Genomic DNA, 14,265 nt, shown 5'->3' on the forward strand with positions numbered 1-14,265 from the left:
CAACAAGATGACCTTGAGACTCTCATTGTTAAGGAAAAGGAGCTAGTGCTGCATGAATATTTATATGGACATTGGACACAATACACATGCCACGCTTCACTTAACTGGTCATCTTATTAGCCAAGCACTTATACAAAGCAAGTTTCCGTCAGCCAATTTGTATGCTTCTCTACACCATAAAACAGCTCCAAATGCATAAGGGGACTTTCGTGGTTAATAAAGCCCTTGGACCATTCTCGTTACTTATTTTGGACAAGAAAAGATAGAAAGGGCAAGGTGAGAACTGTATTGCTGTTGTCGCAATCTGCGTCGATTCACACAAACTAACATGTTGATTCATGATTTGTCATTAACATTGCAGACCCCAAAACTCTCAAGAATCCCACTTAATGAAAAAGGAAACCTAGAACATTAGTTTAGAGATACAAGTAACCATGTTTACATTTATTTGATAGACCATTCATTTCATACACAAAAAATGTCCTTACTAATGCTGTTGAAGGCTTGCTCGTGTGATCACATTGAACCTGTGTAGAAAACACACTCGAGGGCTGTGCAGTTTGTTAAAGCTCTTTATGAATTGTGGGCATTGAATTAGATGGACCAACAGTTGGACAGCTGCTCAAGGACACAGTGGCCTCACTCTTTTCTTCAATGGGTTGAGTTGTTTTGCATTCTCTTATGTCCGGAGGATGTTTCAGCTGCATATCTGTTCCTATTTCCGGAGGGATATCAATATAAACAGGGGATGAAACTGCATGTGATTCGTGACCACCATATGGCACCAGAGTAGTTCTCTGCATTTTGAAGATTCCAATCCGTTGATTGAATATGTAGGTAACTACCAGGCTGAAAAAGATAAATCCAGCCACCAAAATAATCCTGGATCGCAAGCATTAGATGGAAACAGTCAGACAAAGGTAACAGAGCTTCAGTTTCATATGATCTGTAGTATGCATAGACTCTTGAGATATGGCAGGAGAAAAACATGCAATTTTCCAGGAAGGTAATTCCTCCCCATTAGACGCACATCACATAAATAACAATTTCCCCAGCTCAATCCATTTCTTATATATCACCTTTGATAACTCTGACATTTCTTTTGAAAGTGGTGTAGAGGGCTAATCATTGTACTTCAATGGCGGTAGGGATCAAGAGAGGGCCCAGGCTGTGAAGCCGTCCACCTGGGACACAACATACCAACAATCTTCTATCCCCTGCCAGACCAGGTGCAGAGATATACTCACTGGAGTATTTTTTATCTGCGTAAGGGAACTGTGGGCAAATAGTAATAAGACCATGAGTCTAACTACATACACATTGAAGTATTTTAATGTGCTAAAACGGTTTGTGGGTACCTCTGAATCCTCAGAGGTCCACAACCTTTTTCTCAGGATCTCTCTTTTTGTATAGCATTCTAGTGATCATTTATTTCTACAACTCCTACTTCATGCTCACGTTATAGATTTCTCTCTCTCTCTCTCTCTCTCTCTCTCTCTCTCTCATGCATTCACTGCTCCCATTTGCCCCTCTTTCTTCTGCATCCTTCCTTTTCATTCACTCTTTTTACCCCTTATTCCCAATCTGCAAACCCAGCCATCATGCCAACATCACCAAGAAGAAATGGGTTACACACTGCACAAAGACACAGTCAAGAAAATGAATGCACTAGCAACATTATTCTCTAAACTCATCAGCCCCGTGGCACACCTGATATGCATTGCCTAAAAGATGCCATTTTTCCTGCATGCTAACAAGCTACGGTATGAAACTGGCTCCCTAAAAAAAGAAAAGGACTGTCTCAACCAAATGGAAAGAAAAGGACTGTCTCAACCAAATGGAAAGAAACTAAAGGCTGAAATTGCCTTTCTCAAAGGGGACAATGCGAGTCTCAAAACACATGAGCAGGAAATGGCTGAGAATCAGGAGGAACTGAAGAGCATAAAGGCCACCGCTACCCAAACCCAACAAAGAGTGGAAGCCAACTACAAATGAGTCGAAGTGTCGACACCACAATGGGTTAAATCTCCCCCACTTGTTTGATGGCTCTCTCCTCAAACAAGTGTATTTTTCATATATTCAAGAATAGCTTGCAAACATACATACATATATGTCTATATATATATGTGTGTGTGTGTGTGTGTGTGTGTGTGTGTGTGTGTGTACATACATATATGTATACATACATACATATACATACATATATGTATACATACGTGCATACATACATACATAGATACATACATATGTATGTATGTATGTATGTATGTATATACATACATACATACATGTGTACATACATATATCTACATATATATATATACATAATGTATCTACATACATGTGTACATACATATATACATATATATACATACATAATGTATCTACATACATACATACATACATACATACATACATACATATATATATATATATATATATATATATATATATATATGTACACATACATATATGTATATATATATATATGTACACATACATATATGTATGTGTACATACATATATCTACATATATGTATGTGTATATATATATATATACACATATCATACACATACATATATCTACATATATGTATGTGTATGATATGTATATATATATACATATATGTACACATACATATATGTAGATATATGTATGTACACATACATATATGTATGTGTACATATATATACATACATATATGTGTATGTATATATATATATGTATGTATATGTATATATATATATACATACATATATGTAGATATATATATGTACACATACATATATCTACATATATATATATATATATATATATATGTATGTGTACATACATATAGTAGATATATGTATGTATATATATATATATATATATACATACATATATGTAGATATCTACATATATGTATGTACATACATACATACTCTACTATATGTATGTATATATATATATATATATATATATATATATATATATATACATACATACATATATATATATATATATATATATATACATACATACATACATGTATGTATATATACATATATATATATATATATATATATATATATATATATCTATATATATACATACATATGTAGATATATGTACATATATCTACATATGTATGTATGTATATATATATATATACATATATATATATATATATCTACATACATATGTAGATATATGTACATATATATATATATACATATATATATATATATATCTACATACATATGTAGATATATGTACATATATATATATATACATATATATATATATATATATATATATATATATATATATATACATACATATATATATATATATATATATACATACATACATATGTAGATATATGTACATACATATATATGTAGATATATGTACATATATATATATGTATATATACATACATACATATGTAGATATATGTACATATATACATATGTAGATATATGTACATACATATGTAGATATATGTACATATATATATATGTATATATACATACATACATATGTAGATATATGTACATATATATATATGTATATATACATACATACATATGTAGATATATATGTACATATATATATATGTATATATACATACATACATATGTAGATATATATGTACATATATGTACATATATGTCTACATATGTATGTATGTATATATATATATATATATATATATATATATATATATATATATGCATGTATGTACGTATGTATACATATATGCATGTATGTATACATACATATATATATATGTATATATATATATATATATATATATATATATATATATATATATATGTGTGTGTGTGTGTGTGTGTGTGTGTGTATGTATATCTACATACACATATATACATATATGTGTACATATATCTATATATATATATATATGTATGTATGTATATCTACTGTCACGTGCATCCCGCACTTGGATGCCACGTAGACATTTCTGTACAGAAGGTGCAGGACCTGGGATGGTGAACTGGTCCCATGTGAGCCCAGTCCAGGACGAGTCAACCACGGATCCATCTCAGTCGTCCGAGGTCAGGAGTGCATTGTCCTGCACATGAGTCCAAGGTCAAGTGTGCACTGTCCTGCACATGAAACAGTGCCAGTCCGCGCTGTGAGTCTCCCTCTAGAATGATGTCAGTGGTTCTGTGTATCTGGTATGGTACCGGATGCCAGATCACTGAGTAGATTATGTTTAGGACAAGGGGCAAGCCCATAGGACTACCCCGGATTTGAGTGTGGGCATGGGAATGGTGTAGAACCACCCCCATGAGGGCCAGGAAGGCCCAGGCTGAACCCACCAGCCATGGAGGGGCTGTAGGACAGCCCTAGGGCACAGATAAGGCAATCTCCAGGAGATTACAGCCTTTGTATGGCTGTAGGGCATGTATGGGGCAGCCCATACAGGCTGCCCAGCCTTGGGATTGTGGACAAAAGTGGTGTCCAGCCAATCAGAAGCAGGCGCATCACTTTCAGCCTGTTAGGAAAAAAAGGTAGTATTTTTTGGGATTTAATTCAGCATTTATTGCTGAATTTCACCAGTCGTGGGACATAGCTTGTTTTTTCAGCTGGCCGACTGCTCCTCAGGAGGAGTATAAATAGTGGAGGCCATAATCCCATCATTCATCTTAGTTTTCACCAAGTGCTCAAGCCAATCAAGGGCCAGTCAAGCCAAGGAGATTGCCAAGCAAAGGGGTGGACTTCTGAAGGTCAAGGGCAGGATTTTCCAGCCAAGAAAAGGTCAAGTTTTCTGTATTTGTTTTCAGATTTACATCATTCTAATAAAGCAAATACACCATCCGTGGTGGGGGCCCTACAGAGGGTAATTGGGACCCAATACTGTGTCCTCTCCATCTTCCCCTTCTCTCTCTATTTTCTGCACATCTCCTTTCAGTTTGCGCATTAGTTTCCGTCGCGAAAAGAGTGCTGATTTCTGAGTTTTGAAGTACCGATCCTTCTCTGAAGCTTCCGCATATTAGAGTGGTATCAGAGCCTACTTCAAGGACAAAGATTCAGCAAAGAAAACCAGAAAATTTTTTGGCTCGTGTGGTTGGTTTTTAGACGCCGGTGGACTACCCCTTTCGGAGTGACTCCTGTCCCTCGAAGGACGGTTGGTTTTAAGCCTCCCGAAGTCTCCCACACAGATAGTGGATGGTCAGATTGCGTTCCAGAAAGGAATTGCATTTTCCCGCTATGGCGAGCTTTGGCGACGAGAGAGAACCAGAACCATGGGACCAGAGTGCACCAGGTAGCCCAGCTAGGGCACCAGGCTTGAGTGTCACAGACATGTTCCAGCAGATGATGTGAGCAATCGCAGACCAGACAACCAAGTTGGATGAGCAGAAGGCGCGGATCTTGGCTCTGGAGGAGCGTTCTCGCTCTCCAGCGTCGCGTTTTCCATCTCCTCCTCCCTCTCCTTCCGTATCCCAGATACCAGATCCTCATCACAGGGACCCTCTCGCGGGGTCACAGCCGCAGCCAAGCTCCTTGCTTGAGTTGCAGATGCGTGCATTGGAGATTCGACAACGAGAAGACGACGCCATGCGACGCGTGGAACACGAGCGTTACCTCAGAGCTTTGGACGCCAGATTGACACCGGCGGCGCCCTCGAATCATTTTCCCAAGAAAATGAATTTCAGTAAGTATAATGGTAAACTCGACCCCACAACTCTTTATTCATGGTTACATCAATTTGAAGCTTACTTTGCCGCAGTTAGGAAAACAGATACAGACAAAGTGATCTTAGCTAGTTGGTACTTGGAAGGTGAGGCCATTCCTTGGTGGACTCAGTGGGCTCATGCCCACACCAGAGCAGGTATGGCAGCTTATGTGTGGGACGAGTTCGTCCGCGACCTTAAGCAGCGGTTTCTACCGCCCCACTACCTTGAGCGACTCGAAGACGAGTTCAGGGGAGCGCGTCAGAACGCGCAACCAGTCCTTCAGTTTGCCAATAAAATTTCGACCTTGTGTCTGTAATTAGGCTTATTTGATTCGGACAAGAAAGGGCAGTTTTTGTATGGCCTGGACACGCAAATCCAATGGGAGGTGCGTATGTTTAGGCCAGCCACCTTTGAGGACGCACTCTCGCTTGCGCAGAGTGCAGAAATGAAACACAATGGTGCCAAGCCCAAGACTTCCCAACCGGCTTCTCCCAAGGCTAACACCTCGGGGGGCAAAAGCCAGAACCAGACGGGGTCTTCCCCAGGATAGAGCCCAGGAGCCTCTGGCTCCAAGAACTCGAACAATGCGTCTAAGCTTACTCCAGACCAAAAAGCGGAGGCAGGCAAGAGAGGTGGCAAGTTGAGTGCTGAGGAGCTTTCTCAGTACAAGAAGGAGGGTAGATGTTTCTTTTGTCACACAAAAGGACATACTTCTCGGGATTGTCCGAAGAAACCTCCAAAGGCCGCCGCCTCCTCCACAGCTTCCGTGGTGAGCACAGCTCCCCCACAGACCCCAGCGGCTATCCCTAGTTCTTCAACCCCCGGTGCTTCAGTTGGAGCAATTATTAGCCGGGAGCTCGAAGATAAGCAGAAGGGCGCCCATGACCACGAGTATGAGCGCAACGAATTGCTCAAGTCCTTCGGCTACATAGGTGGCCAGAGAGTCATTGTCTTGTTTGACAGTGGCAGCACGGAGGATGTGGTCACAGAACAGGCCGCTAGGCGTGCCCGTTTCGAGCCGACTCCGGTGGACAAACAGGTTGCGGGTTTTAGCACAGGTATGACAACGAGCGTCAAGTATGAAGCTCTAGGTGCTAAGTTAGTGATTCAGGGCATAGAGTTTGTGCGTGACTTTATGGTTGCCCCTCTTGTAGGAGCAGACATAATTTTGGGTATCCAGTGGTTTCACAAGTTTCTTCCTGATGTCAAGTGGGACAAGCACACGTTCCAGATCGATCGAAATGTGTCAAACACCCCGGTGACCATTAAGTGTGAGCCAGGTATTCCAAACTTTCCGCTCATAAGCCACTTGCAGGCTAAGCGAGCAGTCAGGAAAGGTGCACAGTGTGCGATGATTTACATCCAGACAGCCCAGACGGTGGCCAGTGCTTCCGAGAAGTACTCGGTTCTCCATGAAAAGTTCCAGAAGATTTTTCTTCGGGACAGTCTCCCTCCCCAGCTCCCCCCGTCCAGACCGGAGGATCACAAGATTGACCTCCTCCCAGGCTCGGAACCCCCGAGCAAGTTTCTAAGGCAATGGAATCGGAGTTGGACCGCCAACTCCAAGAATTGTTGCAAGCTGGCTTCATCCGCCCCAGCGTGTCGCCATTTGCAGCACCGATCTTGTTTGTCAAGAAGAAAGATGGATCTTCTCGGTTGTGTGTCGATTATCGTGCACTCAACAAGCTGACTATCAAGAGCAGATTCCCGATGCCTCGAATTGACTATATTCTCGAGAGGCGAATGGAGCTAAGGTGTTCTCTAAATTGGATTTAAAGAGTGGGTACCACCAAGTATGGATTGTAGAGGGGGACATCCCCAAAACAGCCTTCCGTACAGAACGGGCCCACTATGAATTTGTGGTCATGCCATTTGGTTTGACGAACGCCCCAGCTACATTTAACCGCATGATGATGCGTGTTTTCCGAGAGTTGATTGGAGAGAGTGTGTTCATATTTTTGGACGACATACTCATATTTTCAGCTACAGTTGAGCAGCATGACATTGATGTGGAGAAAGTCCTTAAGTTGCTGGAAAGCAACGAGGTCTACGTCAATGAAAAGAAGTCAGAATTTTATCTGTTCCAGGTACATTACTTGGGATATATAATTAGTGCTGAAGGCATTCGATTGGATCCAACTAAAGTGGCCGAGATTGTTAACTGGGAAGTACCACAAACAGCTTATGACATTAGATCATTTGTGGGTATATGCCAGGCATATTCCACCCACATTGACAAGTTTTCCGACCTCTCGGCAGACCTCACCGATCTGCTAAAGGGAGTGAAAACAAGAAGGCAAAAGATTCGAATGACTCGACGAGCGTTGGAGGCATTCCAGAACCTCAAGGTGGCTTTGTCAGAAGCGCCTTGTTTAGCCCTTGCCTAGTGGGACGAACCATTTCAAGTGATCACCGATGCGAGTAACATCGCAATTGGAGGTGTATTGCAACAGAATGGTCATCCAGTAGCTTACATGTCTCGTAAGTTACTGCCCGCCGAAAAGAACTACTCAGTCTATGATCGTGAACTCCTAGCAGTTATACAAGCCTTGAAACATTGGAAACATTTCCTGTATGGCCGTGACTTCGAGGTTCGCACTGACCATCAGGCATTGCGCTGGATTCAGACGATGCCAAGTGCACAGTGGAGTGATCGACAACACCGCTGGAGTCAGATATTCCAGCAGTTCGGTGGTATGATTGAGTACCTTCCAGGAAAGGCCAATCCAGTGGCCGATGCTTTGAGCAAGAAGGGACAAGTATCTGCGATTCAGACCACTAGACTTGACCTTGTTGATACAGGACTAGAAGACATGAAGCACACGTACGCGGATTCCGAGGAATTCGGTACTCAGTGGGAACAGGCACTGGATGCCACAGGACCATGCCATTTTCTGATACGCGATGGTTGGCTTTTCTACAAAGGTCGACTATGTGTCATGAAATCATTCCGGGCAGCTCTTCTCCATGATGCCCATTACAGGTGGTCATAGGGGCATGAATTCGACTCTGGAGAAATTAGAACGGCAATACTATTGGCCAAAGATGAGGCGTGATGTGTTTACATATGTACAACGCTGTGACATTTGTCAAAAGGTGAAAGCTCCTCGTGGAAAGAAGATAGGGTTGTTACAGCCTTTGCCAATTCCTGAGGGTCCTTTCCAGGACATTTCGATGGACTTTGTCACAAATCTGCCTCCCAGTCCGAGTAAGCGTAATACGCAGTGTTTAACTATTGTTGATAGGTTCAGCAAATTTGTTATGCTTATTCCTTGCAGGGCCAATGTGACCGCCGAGGATGTTGCCCAGCTATTCATTCGGCATTGGTACCCGATTGGCGGGATTCCTAGAATCATAGTGTCAGACCGAGATGCCAAGTTTACCAGTCATTTTTGGAGGGCATTGTTTGATAATTTTGGTACTAAGTTGAATTTTTCCAGTGCATTCCACCCACAGACAGATGGCCAGACAGAGATATACAACCAATTGGCCTTTGATGTGCTGAAGTGTTATGTCCACGATCAGCAAGGTAAGTGGGAATCGTTTTTGCCTTTAGTTCAAGCTGTTTTGAATGACTCTTTTTCTTCAGCTATTGGCAGGACTCCATATGAGGCAGCGTTTGGAAGGCCTTTCCAATCGTTGTTAACCAGGACTTCGTCTTCAGTACCGAAGGCGAACAGAGTGACGGAGTCTTACCAAGAGATCCTAGAGTCCGTTAAAGACAGATTGGCTAAAGCGCAAGAGGCCTACACTCGACAGGCCAATAAAGACCGAAGGGACATGAAGTTTTCGGAAGGGGATTGGGTGTATCTTCGGATTATGAAGCAAAGATTGAAGCAGGTGGGCAAGCGATGCCCAAAGTTGTCTTTCAGGAGCTTCGGACCATTTCCCATCCGGAAAAAGATTAATGAGGTGTCTATGCAATTAAAGCTACCTCCGAGTTGGACTATGCACAATGTATTTCATGTCAGTTGGTTAAAGCCATATGCAGGTCCACCCCCTTCAGAGGTCAAAGACGAAGCGGAACCAGACATTGTTGATGAAGCAGAAGTAATGGTTCCAGAACAGATCCTTCTGCACCGTTTCAAGCATGGCTCAGGCCGAAGACTACGACAGTTCCTCACGAAGTTTCAGGACCGAGGAACTCATGAAGCGGTATGGCTCGACAAAGAATTTTTCGAAGACTATCCGGCATTATTGACGGATTATTTGGAGGCTATGCAGCTTCCGTCAAGTTAAGCAGAAGGGGATGTCACGTGCATCCCGCACTTGGATGCCACGTAGACATTTCTGTGCAGAAGGTGCAGGACCTGGGATGGTGAAATGGTCCCATGTGAGCCCAGTCCGGGACAAGTCAGCCAGGGATGCATCTCAGTCGTCCGAGGTCAGGTGTGCATTGTCCTACACATGAGTCCAAGGTCAGGTGTGCACTGTCCTGCACATGAAACAGTGCCAGTCCGCGCTGTGAGTCTCCCTCTAGAATGATGTCAGTGGTTCTGTGTATCTGGTATGGTACCGGATGCTAGATCACTGAGTAGATTATGTTTAGGACAAGGGGCAAGCCCATAGGACTACCCCGGATCTGAGTGTGGGCATGGGAATGGTGTAGAACCACCCCCATGAGGGCCAGGAAGGCCCAGGCTGAACCCACCAGCCATGGAGGGGCTGTAGGACAGCCCTAGGGCACAGATAAGGCAATCTCCAGGAGATTACAGCCTTTGTATGGCTGTAGGGCATGTATGGGGCAGCCCATACAGGCTGCCCAGCCTTGGGATTGTGGACAAAAGTGGTGTCCAGCCAATCAGAAGCAGGCGCATCAGCCTGTTAGGAAAAAAAGGTAGTATTTTTTGGGATTTAATTCAGCATTTATTGCTGAATTCCACCAGTCGTGGGACATAGCTTGTTTTTTCAGCTGGCCGACTGCTCCTCAGGAGGAGTATAAATAGTGGAGGCCATAATCCCATCATTCATCTCAGTTTTCACCAAGTGCTCAAGCCAATCAAGGGCCAGTCAAGCCAAGGAGATTGCCAAGCAAAGGGGTGGACTTCTGAAGGTCAAGGGCAGGATTTTCCAGCCAAGAAAAGGTCAAGTTTTCTGTATTTGTTTTCAGATTTACATCATTCTAATAAAACAAATACACCATCCGTGGTGGGGGCCCTACAGAGGGTAATTGGGACCCAATACTGTGTCCTCTCCATCTTCCCCTTCTCTCTCTATTTTCTGCACATCTCCTTTCAGTTTATGCATTAATTTCCGTTGCCAAAAGAGTGCTGATTTCTGAGTTTTGCAGTACCGATCCTTTTCCGAAGCTTCCGCATATTACATCTACATACATACATACATACATATATCTACATACATACATATATGTATGTATACATATATATCTATATATCTACATACATATACATATATGTATGTACATACATATATATATGTATATGTATATATATATGTATGTACACACACACACACACACACACATATATATATATGTATGTATACATAAATATATATGTATGTACACACACACACACACACACACACACACACACACATATATATATATATACATGCATATATGCATGTATATATGTGTGTGTGTGTGTGTGTGTGTGTGTGTGTGTGTGTGTATACATGCATATATGTGTGTGTGTGTGTGTGTGTGTGTGTGTGTATACATGCATATATGCGTGTGTGTGTGTGTGTGTACACATATATATGTATGTACACATAAATATATATGTGTACATACATATATGTATATGTGTATATATATATATATATATATATATATATATGTACACATAAATATATATGTGTACATACATATATGTATATGTGTACATACATATATATATATATATATATATATATATATGTGTACATATATATATATGTGTACATATATATATATACATATATATATATATATATATATATATATATGTGTACATATATATGTGTACATATATATATATATATATATATATATATATATGTATGTACACCTATATATATATATATACATACATACATACATATATATATATATGTGTGTACATACATATATATATGTATATATATACATACATACATACATGTCTATATATATATATGTGTGTGTGTGTGCATACATATATGTCTACATACATACATACATACATACTACATATATGTATACATACGTACATGTCAGATTGGTGCACGCGGAAGCCACACTCATACACACGTAGAGAGAGAAGTTGGCGCAGAGAGAGAGAGAAAAGTTGACGAACAGCTAACTTTAGCAATGAATAGTTGAATAATACAATGGGTGGGAATGGGTATATATACCCTCACAAGTGAAATGGCCGACTACCACTCCACTTTGAGATACTATATTTAACACCCTCTCTGTAGCTCATAGTGGGCATAGATGAAGAAACCAAGTCAATGCAGATGCAACCATGGACACCTCAGTACTGGCCGGATACTGAATACACCTCGGAAAATGCACCAAACAACCTGTCTCCTCAAGGAATGCCATCTTGAGCTTCAGCTGCCACATAGAATAATGAATTGCAGACAACTCCACATCCATGATCCCCCATTCGTTGAACTGAGAACACACACGTCCAAAAGATCTCCTGAACATTGAACTATCGACACATGACGCCCAAAATTCTCTGACAATGAACTAGGAACTCATCCCATCCATAGTCTACTACCAATGAACTACGAACACATCACGTCCATAGATTTGTCAAGCTGTTCCATGCCAGATGCATGTGCCTTGAACTCCGACACACGGGTCCAAATCACCAAAACGGGAGCACAGACTGCCCCTCTCTGCCACTCACATGCCTCTCTCTGGCTGAGCACGTGGTAGCATCCATCCACCAAGCTAGAATGCTGGAGTATGTGCCAGTGTAGTCCTCGCCACACCGGCACACGCCGTAGCATCCCTCTTAGAATCACTGTCGCTGTCATCCTCGTCAGCTTTGCCTTTGCCTTTGTCATTTGTCGAGCCTTGAGCTTTAACTTTGGATTTGCAATCCCGAGCCAAATGCCCTCGCTTTCCGCACTTATAACAACGGCTCCTAGACTTCTTATTGGATTCCGATTCAGCATGTGCTGATTCTACATCCTTCGGAACCCGAATCCTGCCTTGGGAAATGAGCACTGCTTCCTCCTCAATGAGAAAAGAGCTGAGATCATCAAATTCCAGCTTTTCCTTCGTGACTTGTAAGCGTAATGCCCTCGAGACCATCTCGTACTCCTCAGGCAACTTCGTAAGAACCAAGGCAGCTAACTGGGTACTAGTTAATGCACTATTCATAGCCGATAACTGATCATGGATAACCTTTGCCTTCATTAGAAGTGACTGCATAGAGGTCCCGGTTTCAAACTTGATGGAAAACAACTGGCCGAGAAGGGTTACTGCTCGCATTGTTGAGTCTCGATCAAACATTCCTGCAAGCTTTGACCACATTTCCTTGGCAGTCTTTAAAGTGTGAATGGCAGGGGAAATTTCCTTGGTGAGAGATTCTGCAATCGCCGACATCGCCTTCGCATTGTGAGCATCCCAATCCACAAGAGATTTGAGAAACTCCTCCTCCTGAAGACGTGTGAACCGATTGCTATCCCTTCGGGGACGTTCCTCCGAGCCATCAACAATGTCCCATAAGCCTTTTCTGCTAAACCATAGCCTCATGATCAAATTCCAATGCGCATAGTTGTCGCCATTCAGTTTGTCGTCCTTGCTTGAACACGGGAGACCCATCTCATAAACTCCGTCCAAGATCTCAGTCGAACCAAACCTCCTCTCCGTAGCCGACACACTTCTCGTTCCTCCTTTTGTAACAGTCAAAATTTTAACGCTGCACTTGATCGCTTGCTCCTACAAATTCCCTTTGTGCCTTGTTAAATAGAAGTGTGCCAGGCTGCAAGGCCGCATTGGACCAGCAGAGGCATGACAATGATCAACTGCACTTGTAGTGGGGGATTAGTGAGACACGTAGTGCTCCTCGCCCCTCGCCACATATGCTCACACGGCCGCTTTGCTCCTCACACTCATCCGGACCAGCGAGTGCCCACCATAAGCACCCACATGTCACCCGAAGCCAGCTTCAAGCCTCCACCACCAGACGCCGTCGACCACGCCGCTGGCCAATGTGTTCACAGTGCTGCCCCAGCCCCTCCTCGCCTTGTCTGCAGCAAAGCCGAAGCACAGCACACACGAGCGGCTGTCTGCAAACAGCGAAGCAGAAGCACAGCCAGCAGCACACACCACCTTTCACGATCGCCGCCAATACAGCATGCAAGCCAACGCAGCTCTTGTTCTCAACTGCTCCTACCTGCGCTTGAGGATCATTGAGCCAGAAGCTCTGATACCATGTCAGATTGGTGCACGCGGAAGCCACACTCATACACACGTAGAGAGAGAAGTTGGCGCAGAGAGAGAGAGAGAAAAGTTGACGAACAGCTAACTTTAGCAATGAATAGTTGAATAATACAATGGGTGGGAATGGGTATATATACCCTCACAAGTGAAATGGCCGACTACCACTCCACTTTGAGATACTATATTTA

The 14,265-nt window shown here is 42.3% G+C and overlaps 1 protein-coding gene across 1 annotated transcript in view; it reads right to left on the reverse strand.

Moving 5' to 3' along the window:
• Nucleotides 1–423: 423 nt before the first annotated feature.
• ATSEC20 (Sec20 family protein) overlaps nt 424–14,265 on the reverse strand; it is a 40,971-nt gene continuing 27,129 nt past the window's right edge. The window contains exon 8 of the mRNA XM_086798397.1: nt 424–882. Coding sequence (XP_086654523.1) covers nt 564–882 — 319 coding nt within the window. The 3' untranslated portion in view covers nt 424–563. The remainder of the gene's footprint in view (nt 883–14,265) is intronic.

This window comes from Cibotium barometz, chromosome 5 (assembly GCF_041138505.1).
Source record: "Cibotium barometz isolate CiBa-2024 chromosome 5, ASM4113850v1, whole genome shotgun sequence".
Lineage (NCBI taxonomy): Eukaryota > Viridiplantae > Streptophyta > Polypodiopsida > Cyatheales > Cibotiaceae > Cibotium > Cibotium barometz.